This window comes from Brachyhypopomus gauderio, chromosome 8 (assembly GCF_052324685.1).
Source record: "Brachyhypopomus gauderio isolate BG-103 chromosome 8, BGAUD_0.2, whole genome shotgun sequence".
Lineage (NCBI taxonomy): Eukaryota > Metazoa > Chordata > Actinopteri > Gymnotiformes > Hypopomidae > Brachyhypopomus > Brachyhypopomus gauderio.
This window is the reverse complement of record NC_135218.1, coordinates 26,868,217-26,888,886: the sequence shown is the minus strand read 5'-3', so window position 1 is coordinate 26,888,886 and position 20,670 is coordinate 26,868,217. Positions and strand designations below refer to the sequence as shown.

General features: G+C 46.9%; 1 protein-coding gene across 1 annotated transcript in view; it reads right to left on the bottom strand.

Moving 5' to 3' along the window:
- The window catches only part of LOC143522188 (ubiquitin carboxyl-terminal hydrolase 9X-like), a 29,222-nt gene extending 8,922 nt beyond the window's left edge, over nt 1-20,300 (bottom strand). Inside the window, 29 exon segments of the mRNA XM_077015945.1 lie at nt 123-231; nt 342-508; nt 645-782; nt 880-1,005; nt 1,096-1,374; nt 2,646-2,776; nt 2,901-3,021; nt 3,338-3,487; nt 3,584-3,634; nt 3,636-3,825; nt 3,983-4,194; nt 4,294-4,389; nt 4,643-4,985; nt 5,499-5,586; nt 5,791-5,924; nt 6,314-6,450; nt 6,659-6,865; nt 7,284-7,388; nt 7,484-7,636; nt 7,718-7,856; nt 8,000-8,251; nt 8,656-8,771; nt 8,940-9,158; nt 9,274-9,386; nt 9,817-9,896; nt 10,065-10,210; nt 10,321-10,392; nt 10,394-10,578; nt 19,726-20,300. Coding sequence (XP_076872060.1) covers nt 123-231; nt 342-508; nt 645-782; nt 880-1,005; nt 1,096-1,374; nt 2,646-2,776; nt 2,901-3,021; nt 3,338-3,487; nt 3,584-3,634; nt 3,636-3,825; nt 3,983-4,194; nt 4,294-4,389; nt 4,643-4,985; nt 5,499-5,586; nt 5,791-5,924; nt 6,314-6,450; nt 6,659-6,865; nt 7,284-7,388; nt 7,484-7,636; nt 7,718-7,856; nt 8,000-8,251; nt 8,656-8,771; nt 8,940-9,158; nt 9,274-9,386; nt 9,817-9,896; nt 10,065-10,210; nt 10,321-10,392; nt 10,394-10,423 — 4,104 coding nt within the window. The 5' untranslated portion in view covers nt 10,424-10,578; nt 19,726-20,300.
- Between the last annotated feature and the right edge of the window lie 370 nt (nt 20,301-20,670).

Sequence of the window (20,670 nt, the reverse complement as noted above, 5' to 3'; positions counted from 1 at the left end):
AACGCAGGACTTCAACACGTCTCTGCTCAGATGGCGACCTTCACACTGAAGACACCAGCTATCGGTATCCAGTCTAGCCATACTAGTAACTATATACATTGCATATAACTGTCTGAACTCACTCCCAGGACGGTGAAGAGGAGGGTGATGAAGAAGAGGAGGGGGCGTTGGCCCATGCAACACCGAGTAGCCATGAGGAAGAACAGCTCCTGGGCCATCTGTCTCACCGACCTGCACGAACACACGGTGAGGAGAGAAGGAAGATCAGATCGACAGTCACGGACAGTCGTGTGTGTGTGTGTGTGTGTGTGTGTGTGTGTGTGTGTGTGTGTGGTACCCACCTGCTCTGACAGTGCAGCAGCAGGTCGATGATGAAGGTCTGCCAGGCCTTCTCCTTGCTGAGAGCGTCCAGAGCAGTGGGCACGAGGGCGAAACACAAGGTCATGACCTCCAGGGCCTCACAGCACACCTGCTCGTCCTCCGCATCCGGCTCATTGCCTGCGTTGGTCTGGAAAACAGCAGAGACCAACACAGTTCAAGCCCCGCCCACCACACAGTTCAAGCCCCGCCCAGTGTTCGTCTGGTAAGCGCCACAGATGGGAGTACAACCCAGAGAGGAGGTGCCACTCGTGGGCCTCGTCTACCTTCTCATAGATTTTACTGATCTCCTCGTTGGAGCTGAAGACCAGCTGCACACTTCCACAGCCAGAGGCCCACACGATCTTCTGCACTGCCCGGATTACACAGATGTCTGGGATGGACTTTGAAGCTTGGAAGAAATTCTGAGTGGGCAACACCAGGGAGGTTTATTACTCAGAATCAGGTACGTTCTGGGTTCATTACTCAGGATCGAGCATTTACATGTGAGGGTTGGGGTACCTCATCAGAAATCTGCTGGGCCAATCGGATGGCGACGTTACGCAGCATGCACTCGGAGGCGGGGTTGGGAATATTCTGGAGAGCATTCTGGAGCACCAGGGCCTGGTCGTGGGTTGCCTGGTTGATCTGTGGTTTATTACAGAATACATTAGAAGCACACTTTACAGGTACAAACGGATGATACACAACAGAAGCGGAGAGGAGGTGTAGACGCACGGGCGATGCAGGGTTGGTGCCCTCCCCCACAGGCTGGCAGGCCTCTGCCACCGCCTTCACATGCCCAAAGCCCACAGCAGTGAGCAGGAGCTTGGCGATCTTCAGGGCGTTCAGGTAGGCCCCACGCCGCGTCTCCATGTCCGCACCAGGCAGGAAGTTGTTCCTGGTAAGCATGCCCAGCACCAGCGGGAGGCCCCCGCTCTTCAGGAAGTTGTACTGGAAGTCACTGGCGTCTTCGCCCAGAGTTCCACTGGCCGGCATCAGAAGGGCATAAACCACCTGGCACGGGGAAATGTCAGCTGGGGTTAAACAGGCCTGAAGATGATCAGAGATGACCTGGATTCCATCGAAATGTAGAGTCTAGGGGTGACCTGCAAGTGTCGCTGATTGGACTATAGTCGACTATACCCCCTAGTCGACTATGAATGTCATAGTCGAATGTACCATTCTAACTGCATGGGGGTGCCCAAGGATGCTGCTAAGCATTAGTTGTTACATGAAATGTCTTTGTTTTCGTTATATATAGCCTTTTGTCAAATAAAATCATCCTAATTTCTGTTAATAAATATTTTTAAATGATGTGTGCGCATTAACAATAGGCATCTTCCTTACTACACATTAATAAATCACACCCTGCAGTTGCACAATCCAAACGAGCGGAGCTGAACACGCTACAGAATACGTGCAGTATCTGCCGAGATTATAAAGGCTACTAAAAAAACTTCAAAAGTATTTTGAAGAAGATAAAGATTAATCAAACAAGTGCAAGTTATGTCATCAACGTCTTTCATTTTGCACGACAACAACCAACATGGCATTTAAAACGCGTAAGGAGAAAAAAACCTTCAGCCGTTTCGGTCGTGTCGTCTCGTCAAGTAAGCCTATAAACATTTTTTGTTGTTGTTGTTTGCTTTTTAAACCCCGTTACTTTACCTTTACTTATTATTTTTTTGCTGTTGTGTGGCAATTTTTGTATATTTTCAGACAGGTACATTTTATTTAAAATATTTTTGACATTTTGCACAGTGCCTGTCTGACAGTTCGATATGGGCATTGTGCACTGACGGTTAATGTTCTCTAACGTTTCATAAAAAAATAAACAAGTAAATAAATAAAAGCTGAATAAAGCCAACCTACCATGTTTATTCATTTATCTGAGTGTTTTAGATTTTTTCTTTGAAGTAGATAAAAAATCCTGAACGAGAACGGGATCCCGTTTAAGGTGCTCTAGATTAAAAAAAAAAATTTTAAACCGATTCGACTATTAGTCGAGTAAAGGGAAAATCTGACGAATCAGATTCGATTATGAAAATCCTTAGTTGAATACACCCCTAGTAGAGTCTGCAGACATTATAGCCGCTACCAAAACCTGCTAGAGCAGACGCTGCCGGTGACAGACAGGGTCCTGATCATATCTGACAGCATATAATACAAAGGGTCAACAGCCCATCACACAAGGGATACATTTTAGGGAATCGGGTCAAAGGAGATCCGGATACAATCTACACATGACAGCCATGCTCACGGCAGGTAAACGGGCTGGAGCGAACCTCGGTAAGGTACAGCACTTGGGACGGTGGCGGGCCGAAGAAACGCGAGTCCAGCGTGGGGCTCAGGCTGTTCTCCCCAAGCTTGGCGTGGTCCAGACAGATGGCTCGCAGGTTCTCCACAGTAGCGTTATCTAACATACACGTACAGCGCAAAACACATGAAATCATAAACACTGTATCCCGTAACCAGACAGAGTAAGGAGATATTGTGGTAAGACGTGTTTGAGGACACGGCAGCACGGAGGGAGAGGACACCTGGTGGGATGAGCTTCATGAGGACACGGGCTCCATCACGCAGGAGGGACACGTTCAACGTGCAGCCCAGATCAGACACCTGCCACAGGAAGGAGACGTACTGCAGGTGCAGCGACATGATCTGAGGAGGAGCAGAGATCAGAGCTGTTACACACACACACACACACACACACACACACACACACGCAGACTAGCGAGCAAACACACACACACACACCATAGATACATGCACACACACACAGACTAGCGAGCAAACACACACACACACACACCAGATACATGCACGCGCGCACACACACCACAGATACATGCACGCGCACACACACCCCACAGATACATGCACGCGCACACACACCACAGATACATGCACGCGCACACACACACACAGACTAGCGAGCAAACACATACACACACACACACACACGACAACTGCTCACCACGCCTGGCAGGCAGCTCTCCACCTCTGGGTTGGGTCCATCGCTGTAGTGGTTGCCATGGTTCCCAGGTGACCCCGTGGAGGAGTCAGAGGAGCTGTCGGGACTGGAGGGGACGTTGGTGCTGACCTGTGTCAGCTTCGCCGTAATCAGCTACACACACACACACAAAAGGAACAAGGGAGCGTCTCAATAACGTCACGTCCAAAAGCGTTCAGCCTCAACGCTCAAATCACACGCTGCACTCACAGTTTTGTCCTTGAGATTGAGCTGTCCAATCAGCTTGCGGTCGTCGGCGGGGGTCAACGATCTCTCCTCCAATCAGAAGCTCAATTTTGGTGTGTGTGCTGTTGGCTTTGATGCGACCAAGGATGCACCGGCGGACGGAGCCGATGGTGTCGTTGGTGTGGGACCAGATGTCCAGGTCCTCCACCTGCCTGCCCTGGTTGGGGAAGCGCACCACCAGGGTGACGTGTTTCCCTCGGAACGCCCTACACGTCAGGACGCAAAAACGCTTATAGAGTGGAGCCAATCAGAATTCACTACAGGTGAGCAAGTGACTATATCTGCAATATGCACATGTATGCGTCAGCGCAGCACGTTTTGAGTTTAGGGTGTGGTCCGTCACGTTAGACGTGGGGCGTCTACCTGGACATGGGCAGGATGGTCCTCTCTTCATGGAAGTCGCTGTCGCACTCGTTGATGTATTCCTTCAGCACCGTCAGCACCCGGACCATACGGACGGTTTCCTGCTGGGCTCGGTTCAGGCCGTCCTTGTCCCCGTCCAGCACGCAGAGCGTGTCGTACGAGGCCTTCAGACGGTCGAAGCAGGACTGGATGAAGTCCTCGTGGATCTCCACCTGAGAGGGACCGTGGTTGGGGCATTCGCGGTCGTAGTTTTGTTCAGCGGCTAACGATTAAAATGGACACATGCAGTGTGTGAATGGATACGGAATTACCTGATTGACCTGGAGTTTTGGTCCGAGGTTGGTGTAAATCTCCTTCAGCAGGTCTATCGCACGCGAGGCAATATCGTCGCAGCCCTGAATCACAACCTGTGGAACGAGAAGCTTGTTTATCTAAGCTGTAAACGATTATGACTGTAAAGTGACTGGCTAAGGCGTAAAGATGACTGTAAAGTGACTGGCTAAGGCGTAAAGATGACTGTAAAGTGACTGGCTAAGGCGTAAAGATGACTGTAAAGTGACTGGCTAAGGCGTAAAGATGACTGTAAAGTGACTGGCTAAGGCGTAAAGATGACTGTAAAGTGACTGGCTAAGGCGTAAAGATGCACACGAGCCTGCCCACCCTCCACAGGTAGTCCAGACCAATCAGCTCCAAGTCGTCCATCATGTAGACCCGACGCTTGGCCACCAGCTTCCCCTCCCTGCAGTTGACGGCCTTGAAGAAGCGCTCGAAACACTTCATCCCGTTCTCCGTCAGCAGCGACGGGTCCAGCTGCAGGACGTTGCTCTCGAAGAAGTCCTTGTTGATGTCGGGGTCGAGGTCCGGCTCGTCCCCCATGAGCTTGGAGTACCATTTGAAGCAGGCCTCGCGGTCGCACAGGAACACGGCGTTCTCCGCCAGACACTTCCAGATCTGCTTGGCCTGAGGAGCACACAGCCACAGCTGGCCGTCCTTCAGCAGGAACCTACACACACACACACACGGTAAAAATACTATAGTGTGACAAACACTTAAAAATCTTAACCCTGTAAATCTTTAGCATTCGGTTTAAATATTCATATAATTTTACATGAGAATAAGATAGGGACAAAACATTCAAATGCTAATGATTATTTGGTGATATTGCAGTAAAATATCACAGGTCAATATCAGCACATTTTATACCTTGTGTATCTGTCAATCATCTTAAATCAATAGCATCATACTCATTAACTTCCTTTACGGTCAAATTGAACTACAATAAGCTTTTATTTCTGACCAGATTTCCAATCATGTAGAGGGCAAGTTTCATATTGCCCGTGTCCTACAGAACGATCCCTTCAGCACAGTGTAATCAAGATGCTTCTCCTCAGAATATATCCAGAAATACAGACACTTTCAGACACAATGTGTACAACACAGCCTGACGAATGCTGAAACGTCATTCCATCACACACACACACAAAAACACGGGCCACCGGATCTGTGCATGTCAGACCTGAGGAAGTTGAGTCTCTCCTGAACCTCCTGTACATGACTGTAACGGCTGCCCACTCGAACAGTCTGGGGATCAAAACCTGGGTGCTCTACACACACACACACACACACACACACACACACACAAAAACATGCACTTTTATTTATATATATATATATATATATATATATATATATATATATATATATATATATATATATATATATATATTATATATATATATATATATATATTTGCGAGTTGATTATTAGAAGGTGCAGTACTTCAGCAGAACCCTTGATCACACACGTACCCTTAGCAAACTGTCTCATGGTCTCCATGTAGGCTGACAGGTTCTCGGCCACCAGCGTGACCAGCGCGTGGTTGTGCTGCAGCTGGTTGATCAGGTCATGACGGTAGAACACGTGAGGGCTTCGCTGCGTCTGGCTTTGGGGACAAACACGCAGAGTCAGGGGGGACGGACACGCAGAGGACGAAGACGCCGAGTCGGGGAGGACAAACACGTAACAGCAGGATGAGGAGAAAGCACTAGACATTTTAATGAATGCCAAAAAAAGTGACCATGACTTTTTTTATACTGTGTTTTGCGCTGTTAAAGAAATTACATGTGGCCATGTCATAAATACAACACTGAGTGGTACGAAACACAAAAATGCAGAAATGAATAACTGCTAAACTGAGATTCCCACAAAACCATTTTGTGAGGCCACACAGCGAAGACGCCTCAAGAGAAGGTCTTTAGCATAATGCAACGTGACTGGATCACACTGTGTAGTTCAGGAAGTGTTGGGTAAGGCCCAAACACTGGCGCTGACCTGAGGTTCTGGGGAGCTTCTCCGAACAGACTACAGATCTCCCTGATCTGCTTCAGGGCTGGGATCACCCACTTCTCATTGGTTCGCAGTTCCTCAATGAAACGGTCGATCCACTGGACCTTCTGTGTGTCCCGGTCCTACAGGAATGAGAGGAAGAACTTCAGTGACACCAGAGAGACGATTATGTCCCACCAGCTGTTGACACTACTGCTCAAAATCTAACGCTCACGCATTAACTTGGAAAAAACGTGAAAGTTGTCCTTCTTATTAGGAGATAAGGGGATTTGTATAAACTGGAACAACACTGCTATCAGTGCAGAGCGTGGTGACGTTCACTGGACTGACCTGGGAACAGCTGTAGTCCAGAATCTTGATGTGGGCACTGAGGGCCTGGTCCATGATGTCGACGGGGACGTCGTCGCTGTGCGCCAGGTTCCAGAGCAGGCTGAGCACCTTGTGGGCCATCACACCGTCCTTGTCATCCTCAGCTAGCCTGCGGATCAGCTCCAGCAGCTTCTCACGCTGCTTCTTACTCGCGTTCGTCCAGCTCGCCTGTCACGGAGAGAACAACGCACTCTCTCAGACCCACCCACCAGGGGCCACGCCCAGTCCCGCCCCCTCTCACACACCCACCAGGCACCACGCCCCAGTCCCGCCCTCTCTCAGACCCACCCACCAGGCACCACGCCCCAGTCCCGCCCTCTCTCAGACCCACCCACCAGGCACCACACCCAGTCCCGCCCCCTCTCAGACCCACCCACCAGGCACCACGCCCCAGTCCCGCCCTCTCTCAGACCCACCCACCAGGGACCACGCCCCAGTCCCACCCCTCTCAGACACACCCACCAGGGGCCACACCCAGTCCCACCCCCCCCTCAGACCCACCCACCAGGGGCAACGCCCAGTCCCGCCCCCTCTCAGACCCACCCAATCAAGCATGAACCTTTTTACCAAGGTGACTGATTCTTACCTTAAAGCAGTCAAACAGGTGGTCGAGCTGCTCAGGTGAGAAATCCCAGGCTAGTTTAGCCAGCAGGTCATGGACGTTCTTCACAATGGCCTCGTGCTTACCAGCCTACAGTGGCAGAGACAGGAGTGAGAACCTCACCAACCACGTGCCCCACCACCCACACCCGTCCCACTCTGTCCCTGTCCCGCAGAGTCCCGTACCTGCGCGGCCCAGATGTTGTCCAGGTCCTGTAGAGTCAAGGCTTTCTCCTTGATGACAAAACGCAGGATCTTCTCCAGCTTCTCCACGTACTGCGGCTGGTGCAGACTGTCCCTCAGGACGATGGAGAGAATGTGGTTCCGCTGAATCCACTCCTACAACAACACCAGAGAGGAACCGTTAATGGTTGCAGGTTCTGAAGTCTTGCGTGTCCACCCTAAACAACCGGTCCTTACCGCCATTCTCTCCGCCGTGAGCCACTCCTCTTCCTCGGGGTTGCCATGGCGATGGGTGTAATACGACACGCTGGCGATCACCTTGTTCACCTCGTTTAAAGCGTTCATCTTCCCGTTAAACGAAGAAATTTGCAATAACCTGTGAAAATGGTTCAATGACATCACAATCAGACAGACAAAGTAAAGCAAACGTGTTTAAATTAAAGCAACAATCCTCAGAGATACGTTTTACTTCAAGCGACACACATTCTGAAACAGATTAATAAATTCACGGCGACGTACCTAAGGATCATTTTTAATCTAAAGATTTCTAAGTTCTTAACGGTTTCTTCTTGACCCGGTACTCTGGACGCCAGATTCTTCAGGGACTTGATGATCATAGATAGAGCATCGTTCTTGGCCTCGTTCTTGGCCTCCTTCTTGAGCTCTTCGTCCGTGAGGTTCTCCAGAAACTGAGGAACCATCTCGATCACAGGCAAGAAGAACTTCTTCACCGTGTGCAACGTCAAAAATTCATAACATTGCCCAAATGGCCTGCAAGAGAAAAAAAGAACAAAAAAATCCAATGATTAAAGAAGTAATGAAGGAGAATGGAAACTTGGTCTAAACTGTGAAAGGAACATTTAAGGCCTTGTGTGTGTGTGTGTGTGTGTGTGTGTGTGTGTGTGTGTGTGAGTGTGAGAGAGGAGAGAGAGAGAGAGAGAGAGAGAGAGAGAGAGAGAGAGAGAGAGAGAGAGAGAGAGAGAGAGAGAGAGAGAGAGAGGGGGGGGAGGGGGCGTGACAGAGAGGTGAGAGTGCATGTGACAGAGTTGTGCAGAGAAAGTGATTGTGTGTGCATGTATAAGAGAGAGAGAGAGAGAGAGAGAGAGAGAGAGAGAGAGAGAGAGAGAGAGAGAGAGAGAGAGAGAGAGAGAGAGAGAGAGAGAGAGAGATCTTACTTGATAAGTGCTGCAATTATTTGCACATTAAGAGCCTGGCCACCCATGAAACGATCATGTAGGATCTGAAAGCCATTCAGCGTGCCAAACTTATTGATGAGGTCGACCAGCCAGCCCTGAACATACAGAGATAATAACATATATAGACAATAAATCACAGTTGAACCTGAACCGGTGAAAAGCTTCACACCATCAGAGCAATCCAACAAGAAATGTTCCACAAAATCCAGTCCTGTGCTTATTTTAATCGTACAAGTCACTGTTTCAGTTTAAGTTTGGGACACCTTAGGTGAACGAGGGTCCGGTGGACGTGCGAAGAGCTCGTCGTCCGCTAGCTGGGCCCCAGTCGGAATGCTCTCGGATGGGCGTGTCCCATTGTAAATGTGAAACTTGCAGTGGGGGTTGGTGGCCATGGCGAGCAGCTCGAGCAGAGGAAACCAGTCTTGAGATAGCTTGACCACACAGAGCTCCGTGAGGCGGTGTGTGTTGTTGATGATGCATCTCTGTGCAGCAGAGAATATCAATAACATTAATAACTCTGGTGGTTCTGGTATGGAGAACACTGCTGTTATCAGGTGAGGTGGTTACGGCTGCCTCAAACAGGAGTTGGACACTCACATGAATCTCAAACTTCCAGCCACTCACTGCTTCGTCCGTAAGAATTTTGGTGAACGAGATCGTCAAGCCGTCTCGGAAAAACCTCTGACAGGCCTCAGACTTCACGTCCAGCCCTGCAGGGACACGGAGGAGGAAACACCATCAGAACTCCAACCACAAAGAGGAGGGTGATTTGGAAACGCCACGCAAACTCTAAACTTGAATGTCAAATTCGTTTCCATGACCTGTAAGGAAAGTACGCCAGCTTTGTTAAATGGGCATGGAAAAAAATGAAGCACGCGTAACACCGAACCCAGACACACTATACAGGACACGTGTGGAAATACAACATGGTAATAAGGTCAACTATCATTTAAAGATGCTACAAACAAAATTCCATGAAATTCCATGACTTGGCCAAAAAAACAAGCTCAAATCCCCCGACTTTCCATTTCTGATATCCCACAAATCCAATGACAACAGGAACCCTGATTATCCTGCTCGAGTTAGATTTAGCAGCATATATTTAGTAGCATTTTAATTTTTTTTGGGTTTGTCTCTTACCTTTTTTACTAAGATCAATAGCAGCTTCAAGCAGGACCTCGAGCTCCCCTTTTGGTAGGACAGGGACCACCCAGCGGGGCCTGGGGAGGAACGTGGAGAACACACAGCAGTACAAGAAGCTGATGAGAACCCCACCACCATGAGAACAAGCACACAGCACAGCGGTGAGAGGTTTTGAGGAGATGCTAGCAGCCTGCAGTGAAACGTGTGGTCTGGGCCTGTGGCAGGAGCGTTACGGCGTGACGGACCTGTTGATCATGTCGTCCAGCTTGGCCAGGTCTGCGTGGGGGAAGGCAGGTTCCTCCTCTACCTCGGCTGGCTGAGGGTCAGCCTGGCCCTGGTCTTCTGCCGGACTCACCGGAGACGTCTCGTTAGACGAGCTGGGAGAGGGGGTCTACACACACAGACATTCATTCTTCGTTCCGGTTCCTTCCATGTTTCATATTTATTGATCATACCATGCACCGTGTGCACGCACACACACACACACACACACACACACACCTGGTTGTGGGGCAGCAGGGGTTGACTCTGGCCGTCCGGAGCCTGACTCTGGCCCTGTCCATCGCTGCCCCCCCACAGGGGAGCCCCGGGTGGTGGCCGGCATGCTCGACGCCTGGCAGATCTTTGCAATCTTGTCAGCTTATGTGGCTGGAGGCAGGTGGGAAATCACTGCCTGGAGGGCAGCAGGGCGGGTGGGGGCGACCGAGCAGGACAGAAGCACCTGAGTCTTAGGTGGAGTTGCAGTGACCATTGCATAACCTGCAAGGTTAAGGACACACAGGTGGGTAAATGCCACAGTTGAGAAGAAGAAAACCCATCAAAAGAGAAAGAAACTACTAGTAACTATTATTACTATTAAACTTATTAGTAACTATTATTACTATTAAACTTACTAGTAACTATTATTACTATTAAACTTACTAGTAACTATTATTACTATTAAACTTACTAGTAACTATTATTACTATTAAACTTACTAGTAACTATTATTACTATTAAACTTCAACACTAGAAGTAAAACGATAGAAGCCAAAGTTCTTCTGCGGCTCCCGTCCTTCAGAGGAACGGAGGTGAAGGGAACGATCAAACACCAGCACAGGCCTGGGGTGTCTCTGCTGACGCCTGGCGCTCTGCAGTGCCAGCACGACCCTCGTGGAGAAAGGTCAGAGCTCCACGCTCACCAGCTGTGATCGCCCATCCTGCGACCGCCACCCGAGCCGTACGCAGACGACACCACAGAAACGCTTCGCCGCTTCTGAAGCGCGCAGAGCGCACAGCAACATACAAAACGCTCTACACCAGTTCAACCGCCCTAAAACAACCTTTACCCACAATCCATCTACACCACAAGCCAGCTGTTTCTCAAACCTGTTAAACACAGCGTTTAAACGGTATGGTGCAAGATCGAGATACAGACGCATGCTATTGCTGGGAAGACACGGCACACTGTTGTCACTATACACTGCACCATATTATTTATAGAACGCTGAGCAGCTCCACTGATCTGTGTCACTGGAACACTTTAACAGTACCCCCCCCCCCCCCCCCACACACACACGCGCGCGCACACAGACACACACACACACACACACGTAAGTAGCCGGCTCAGTAAAGTTTGCGCTGATAAAACAGGTCAACTCATTGCTCTGTGTTTACACAGTTAGACACAAATGCCTGGTCGTGCGAGCTTTCGTGGCCCGTGTTCTCAGCACTGGAGTCTGGGAAGGTGATGTAAGGTTCCTGCCGCCTGGATGTGTTTGGGGCGGTTAATGAAGTAAAGCTGAAATAAAAACTGCTTTTCCAGCCCGATATTCAGATAGATGTGCAATAATGAGACTGACTAATGACTTCCTGTTCTATAAAGGACACGTGAGGAAATGATGAATACAATTACCTGGTTATGCATTTTTAATAAACACAGAATATCCATGCATTTAGCAGCAGATAATTATCATTTATGCTTACTCGGTATATCCAGATTTCATTCTCATATTATAAAAGTAATGCATTTTATATGCATGTATTTTACACATGTGCATATAAATAGCAGCTAATGACCAAGAGAACAGATTCGCTGGAGCCTTTTGCAGTGAATTAGAGATGAATTGGTTATTAGCTTAACATCATGAATCAGGCAGACCTGGTCACACAACACGGGTGAGAAGGATTCTTCCAGCTAGGTTTATCGACCACTCACTGTCTTTGAAGTCGGCACCATTTTTAAACACATCAGGAGGACGTAAAATAAAACCCTATCACTAAAAACCTTGGCCAGCTGGTCAGTTCTCCGGTTGGTGCCACTAACGATGGTCAACATGGACTCTTCATGTACTTTCTGGATTTAATGGAGCGTTTTTGAAAGTCAACACTGTTGAGACGGTCAGACATGTGAGAACTAGCTTTTTCATTTTTAGATTATTTTGTTAGGCATCTTAGATTTTTAAATTAAGCATGTAAGTCTTTTAAATTAGTCTTACATCACTCTTTGAAGTATTTACTGATTCATATGATTTGACTACACATCATCTTTTAGAACCAAGAGCAATGCACATATTTCAGGCAAAAAGCAGGGGTAAATACACAGAGAAGGGGTAAATACCTAGAGCAGGGGTGGCCAACCCGTCATAGACCAAGAGCCACTTTTCTTACTGTGTTACGGCAAAGAGCCACATCGTACATGGGCGAGTGTAGATTGTTGAGCGGGGGGGCGAGGGTAATCTGTTGAGCGGGGGGGGGTCGGGGGAGGGGTTGGGGTGGCGAGTGTAAATTATTAGCTGTGAAGACAGTCAAATGCGTGTTTTCCACTACGCCGGGTTTAAAAGTATTAGCGGCTCGCTAGGCTTGTAAACTAACCGCGCACCACGAAAATGTAGCAGTGTGTCGCCCCGTTCGTGCAGGTGAGCCCGCGGACCGGCTGGGGAGCCGCATGAAACCAGGCAAAGAGCCGCATGCGGCTCGCGAGCCGTGGGTTGGCCACCCCTGACCTAGAGGATAAAGGTAAGCAGTCCTACGACCCCAGAAAAAAAAAAAAAAGTCTATAATGACTTGTCATTTGCATCTGTGGTCAAACTAATGGCGCTTACAGGCACAGCACAGAGCCCAGATGCTGGACAGCAGCCTGGACTCTGCAGTCGTCAGCTTTGACTTCTCCAGAGCTGGACGACAGGGAAACCTGTGCTGCTCGAGAACGTGTCGACACCCCCACAACAAGTGTGAGCACTCTACACCTTCCCCACTGCACACTCCTACGTGCAAATGTTTCCCAGGCAACACTGCACTTTTTTTATTGAGTTTATACTGTGGCCCCCCGTTGATGAGATGCCATAATACCCAACAACACTATTATTAAGCAGTTTTATTTACGGTTAAAGGAAATGATCTTATAATCAGAGTCATAATGAACTGATTAAATAATATTAAATCCCAGTGAGTTTGGTTGTTTTGAACATCGACAGTACTCCAAAAACCTACTAAGGCCAAAGAGGTGGATGAATGACCCATGAGGAAGACTCTCCTCCTCATCATCATGGGAGCAGGACCGGTGCCAAACTGGCTCTCCAGTCACGTGTGCCTCACGTGTTCTGACGTGGGCGTGGAGCTGCGGTGGCGTGGAGGTGGGCCTCACGTGTTCTGGCGTGGGCGTGGACCGCTGGGCTGAACACACTGCAGGTCAGCCAGGGCTTACAAATCACCACGTTCACGGACGGGAAACGATACGTAGGTCAAGCTAAAACGCGCGGCTAATTCAACCACAACGCCGTGACGACAACCGCCGAGATCAAAACTCAGCACCATACAGAGGGACTCGTTCTCCGAGTACAATATTGGACAGTAGGTTGTTAAATTGTAGAAAGTCACAATAATGTTTTAAACTACAGTTAGCCTGCCACTCCAGAACGATCAACCGCAGGGCAGTTGTTGAACATATGAACCCAGATAGGGACGGCCCGATATCAACTCTCTACAAGCGAGCCCTCCAAACTGGGAGGATAACTCCAGCCGATCCCAGAAAAGAGAGATCTCTGACCAGGAGAGTGCAGACCTGGAAACAGCTCAGATAAGGTACTATGGTACTACTATGCCTATATGATTTTTATATTACACACACACACACACACACACACACACACACACACACACACACACACACCCCACGCAGGGAAACTAACATTATATCAATGAAGTACTAGTAAGTTACTCTACTTTTTAGCATTAACGTATTTGCATTGGTCATTATTGCTCTAGATTTCTATGAATTTATGCATCAAACCAATTAGTTATTTTAAACTAAATGAACCCATTTTAACTTGCTGAGCAGTGCACTCATAGCACGCCTCTGCTGGTCACCTCTAACTACAATAAGTGTTTTTTTGTTTACCTTTAAGAAGCAAGTGTATTGTATTCTGAAATAAAGTACCAGATGAAATGGCAAAGCGTTAAACTATTGATGATGTTTAAAACCAGCACTAGCAAGTCACTCCAACAAGACATTAAAAGGTATTAGCCACTGGCCTTGGGCTAGGAACATCTGAACATCACTGACAACCTTGTCATTCATTTATTCTTTATAGCTGCATAACCTTAAGTAACTTTTGCAAGGAGAATTAATGTCACAAACACCATTTGAGTATAAACCTACATACAGAAATTAATTCTCGTGTGTTCCCCCGTCTATAATAGAACTGACAAATATTTTTTTTAAAGTTCACTTCCAAACCAAAACTCACGGAAAGAGAACAAACTTAACTGAAGCCATTTCACACCCAACAACCACTTTGTTAAATACACCAGGACAACCCAAACCTATTCAAACTGGTGTGTTAACCTCAACAGTAGTTAGTAAACACCTGCCATCAATTGATGTTACCTAGAGATCCTCTGCTCCTGCAGCATTTTCGTCATGATCTCATGGCTGCATCATACTGCAAAAGACACGGTCCACAAAGAGTTTAGAGAGGGTGAACAGGTTCTCTGTGCTGAACGTATCAATCAGAACAGGGGTGCAGAAACATTCCCAAAGCATTAGATATGCCATGGAACAGCACACTATAACGACGATCATCAAACAGAGATCAGCAGCAAGAGGAACGAGAGGAATGAGAACTGGTCCAGGAAGCTGCTAAGAGCCCTACGGCAAGAGGAAAAGATCTGCAGGAATTTCTGGCAAGCACTGCTCCACACACGTGAGAATCTCCTGTAGCAGCCAGACGTCTGGGGTGGAGTGGAAGACGCATGGAATCACACACCGAAACAACAACAAAACATACGAGGAGCAGTTTGCACTTTGATCAATACAGTTTGCCTAAATCCTTGAAGAAGAAGAAAAAAAAAGACGTTATGGTCCGATTTTGAACATAACTCCAAATGCTTGGTGCAAAATAAAGAGCATATCCCCAAAAGAACATGATACCCATGGATCAACATGTAGGTTGCAGTCTGAACTATGGCTTCAGGCAGGGTTTACAGACCAGTTCCTACCACCATCCAACAAGTTCAGGGCAAAACCTTCAGGCGTCTGCTAGAAAGCTGAAGATCACGAGGAATTTCACCTTTCAGGATGACAATGACACAAAGCATACGTCTAAATCAACAGAGGAAGGACTCTGAAAACCTGGTCTGTGTTTTGGAACGACCCAGCCAGAGCACAGACCTGTAGACAGCTGTGCACAGGAAGCGCCTTTCAGATCTGACAGGTTTATGATACTTCTGACTGGGGAATACTGCAAGAGTGGAAAAACTGCCAAAATAAGAGGCTCTGACCAATAAAGTCAATCAAAAAAAGCTTTTATAAATAATTTGTTTAGGGGTATGTTCACTTATTCACCAGGTTTTGCCATAAAATATTAAGATTTTTCTCTTCATTTTGTAGGTTGCAATTTGACATTAAAAAAGTGCCGGTGTCAATCTGGTTTAAAAAATTTCCTCCAAATATACTGTCAATTTTTCAAGAAATGTGTGTAATTTTTACATTCCCTTCCAGAAACATCTCTTACAAAAACCGATTCGTCATCGTCTTCGTTTCATTTATGCCGTCGATCTGTGAATCGCTCAACGGTGCAGCTTCTCACAGCACTGGCTGCTGTTGGCTGGATATATTTGTATGGTGGTCAACCCAGCAGTGACTTTTAAAGAAGGGGGAAATAACGAAATAACAAACTCAGCATCTCGGTGCGTGATAAACCTACACCAGCTCAACAGCCACCATTACCATCCACCAACATCCCAGAATGGTTTAACATTCAAATATGCCAGATGTACGGTGCTCCTTCAAACACACAGACACACGTAGCTAATAAAGTGTGCAGAGACTGTTGGTTTAGGGCAGTTCAGTTAGTAGTTAAAAAACCTTGCAGTCTGGTCACTATGGTATGTGAATGATAACGTGTCACCATTTTGTTCTCTCCAAAAAGGAATTTGGGTTAAAAAAAAAGCGACAATGCACCGATTATAAAAACCTTCACTAATGTCAACAAAGTCACCCAACCATTTCTGTAATAAACCAAGCAAATATTTAATTCCTGAAACCCAGATAATGTGTTGGTAGCAAGTAGGATTCATTCCTAAGCTTGCCCAAATAGCCACCTGAGCCAATCATCTATGAATATGACAATGTCTGCTTTGACATTTCATATCAAAACAATATCAATTACAGTACAAACCTATTTTCTGTCTAAATAGAATAACAATCGGGGGAAAAATTTTTTGACCCAGATTAAGAGAATATGCTGTTTCAATTGCTTAAGTTAAGCATTTCTAAACGACAACTAAGGGTTTTAGAACAAAAACATCAATTTAAAGTAATAGTTTTAATGAAAACTATTATTGCATTATTATTGTCAGGTGAATGAACAATTGTTTTATATTATCCAGCAATTCATTGCAAACAAATGTTTTCTAGGCTGTTTTAATCTGTCTCTATGTTTCTGCAAAAAAATACAAACTATGTTTCTCAAAAAAAATACAATAGAAATACAAGAACTCTTGGCCATCATGAAGAAGTTCACAAAGATACTGAGGTAAGATGTAGGTAAGACATGTTAAATAGGCCTATGCCTATACACAGAGATGTGTAGGCTATATGCCTTCATACAGGCAAGTATTCAATGTTGATGTCTAAAATTTAACCTGATGTTTTTCAGGGATCCACCGATATGAAATTTCAGAACTGAGAAAATTAATACATTCTTACCAACATTAAAGCTGTACAATACGGAACATTGTACAATTCTTATCTTATTGTAAAGTGTCCTTGAGTATCCTGAAAGGTGCTTATAGATAAAATGTATTATTATTAATTTGCAATTTATTAAAACTAATTAAACAACACTTAACCCAACATAGATATTGTTTAGTACTCATAATTTTGAGCACATTTATTTAAGTCATATGGACACGTATTTGAAAGACACCAAACAATATTTTCTAGTGATTAACTGTGTATGTTTTAAACCATTTTACTTTTTAAGCATGCCATATAAATATTTTGGCTTTATTACACTATATGTAAGGGATAACAAGTTCAACGTAAAAGAAAGCCAGAAAGCGTAGAAACAAGGCAATTTAAATAAAGATAAGAGTATAATAAACTGTTTATTACTGTGGCACAGTGACGAACATTTATTTTTCGCGGTAGCCTAAATCAATAAGGGAACGTAAATGCGAAGCCTGTCTCTACCCCAGGCTGCCCCTCAACTCCAACACAAACATGGCAGAAATACAAAAGTCTGGGTTTGTAAAAGAAAATCACCCCAGTCCAGAACACTCTGGTCTATCCAACATTACAAGCCTGGGTGAAAATTAAACAGTAGTTACTGTTAGCACTATCCAATAAGCCAATAGTCTTCATAGCATTCTAATTCATTTAGCTTCACCGTCTCCCCTTGGCGTGACTGCCATGCTTAAAGGTTTTAGGCAAATCTGCCTTTAGCTTCTAGTTCCTGCACACGTCCTATGCAGCTCTGCATTTTATGCCTGGTTTCAGGAAGTGATATGAGAACAACATCCTGTCCTGCAGGTGTTTGAGCAGTCCGTCCGTCAGGGCTGTTTGTCTGGAGCCCTTGAGGACTCTACCCTGCAATGACTTTCAAAAAAGGAAAAAGCAAGATGGTAAAAAAAAATATATCACATATGAAAGGTCAGGAAGCAATCTATGTGACTTTTAGAAAGCTACATCATAGGACCAAAAAATGACAGACGTTTCAAAAAGCACACATTCACAATCAATACGTTCCTATGACCACAGAACTGCCCGAGCAACCTCCAATGGCAGCCTTTTTTAGCTAGATAACCAGCTGTGCGCATGTTAGACAGACAAGCATCAGTCAATTCTTCACGTTCAGCAGAAAACTGGTCATTCCAGTCTGCCAAAAAGCCAAAAGCATCCACAATGATTACTGCACTCAAAAACCCGTACAGAAGGGACGTATTTAAAAACTAAAATGGCACATCCAAACAGGTACATAGATACACGTCCCCTGGAGTGAAAACCCCAGTGACACCATCTTTCTTAACCACCTTCAATTCAATTTATAGACCATGTCATAATATTATGAAACAGGTGTAAACAGTTTAACCAGCATCACCACCAAGAGTTAGATACACGAAATGAGAGAATAGAGAATGTAAATTAGCCCATCATATAAACTCCCAAGTGTCCAGGAGAGACCCTCCCAAGTGTTTCAGAGGCGCCTCCATCTGCCGACATGCCCGTTATCCTTCATGGGCTCCACAGCATGAACTATTGTGAAAGAGGCTGGCTCGGTGTTTTCTCTTGCCTGTGAAAAACAGCAACGTACATCAGAGCTGAAACAAGTTGTAATGCACTACGAAACACCACACATGTCGGAACTGCCATCCCATCACCTAAACAACTCAAGTGCAGTTAGCTGGAGCTCTCTCGCCATCACTAACGACTGATGTTGAGCCACAGAAACACACACCACAGCTCCCCGCACGTCCCTTAACCAGGTTACCTGGGGCGTCGCTGGAAACCGGCCGTTACGGGCGCTGTCGCTGGAAGACGCGGTGACCGGAGCGCCGCCTGGTCCATTAAAGTCACCCAGTACAGGCTGGTGGGCCAGCTAGCAACAACAACTTTGCGTCTTAGCCTCTCACTCAGCAACGGCGCTTTAAAGTTGCTGAACTCAGGCTGTGTCAGGCTGCACAATATATATATATATATATATATATATATATATATATATATATATACACTAATGTATATACAATGTTCATATATATATATATATATATATATATATATATATATATATATATATATTCACCGCCTATAAGACTGTGTTGTTTAGCTGACTGACCGATAATGTGTAGCCGAGGCCTAGTTAGCTAGCTAGCAGTGTTATTAATGGCGCTGCGCTCGCGCGCCGTACACAACGACGTTATTTAGGCTAGGCTAACTGGCTAAGCTAGGCTAGGCTAACTGGCTAAGCTAGGCTAGGCTAACAAGCTAAGCTAAGCTAGCCCGCTAACGCGTCCGTGTTCGCGCTCTCCGAGCCGTTTGTCCTCCCGCCTGCCGCTCACCGCTGACCGTTGCGGCTGGGGGGGGGACTCGCCAAACACCCCCGACGTTCGCCACGGAGCGCAGAGAGCGTTTCGCCCCGTGACGGCGGGAGACCCAGCTCGGCCCCGTCAGCAATTTTGCTTCATCAAAACACACACACACACACACACACACACACACACAGCCGGCTTCTACGCCCATTAACCGCCGTTAATCTCGTCACGGTCCGCACCGTCGAGGCTGGAGTCTCGCCGCTCGTACACGCCGCGCATCCGTGACATTAGTCGGTGCACACGCCGATGATCCCGCTGACACAGAATATATAAAGACAACCAGCTAGCTAAGACAGCGAGCTATCGAAATAGCAGCATGCTAACGCTACTTACCCAGAAATTAGACGCGACTTCCTCATTAGCGCCGGTCCGGTCTGTGTTCCGCGGTCCAGGGCGGCGGTGGCGTGTCTTTGACGGGCCGTTCAGGCCTGCGTTGGTCTGCTGTGGTGGTGTCGCTCCCCCTGTATGTCTCGTCTCCTATTTGGGTGTTTTCCTGCGTCACCAGCAGCTCTCTCTCCCCCTCCTCCCTCAACACCACCAGTACCACCAGTACCACCAGTCCCACTCCGCTCCGGACCAGCAGGTCTGCTCAATATGGCGGTGCAGCGTCGCTTCCACCGGCCCGATGTGCCGACTGTCCCTACACAAGAGATTATAACCGCGTCTAACGTGCACGGTGCGGCGGACGTCTGCGAGACTCGGTCCGTTTAGCCCACGGTACCCGGGCGTCTGCGCTATAACGGCGCTCTTATTTGGGTTTTAAAGGCAACTACTGGTCATGACAGCCGTATTTAGCTGGAGGAGATCGAGGTCCATCAGCGACGTGTCCCGTCTCCGTGATCCTGTCCAGGTCACTACCGAGCGGCGGCGGCCACCACCGAACCCGTAAACCCGGAAGATGATCTCAGCCTTGTGCATCTGTGTGTGTCTAGTGAACTCTTGATGTTTGCAATTTGGGGAATATGTAGGAGTGAATGAAGAATATTGCATCGGTTTAACGTCTTTAGAAAAATGTTAATTGGGGCATGTTGTTAATTTGTCTCGTTATTCTGCCCTGGTTTTATTTTCCAAGGATATTTCCAGACTCCCCGGAACGGTCAAAGTCAAACGCAAGGAGCAGTTACGTTTTACTCACTATAACGGAGCTAAACGCGAATAATGTTCAAAACGTTGGTGTAAGTCAGCTCCCGTATAATGAAACGTGTCGGTCTGCCTTATACTCAATGTTCTATTCACCCGTTATATCTGGCAGAAATAGGAGCTTAATATTGAACAATG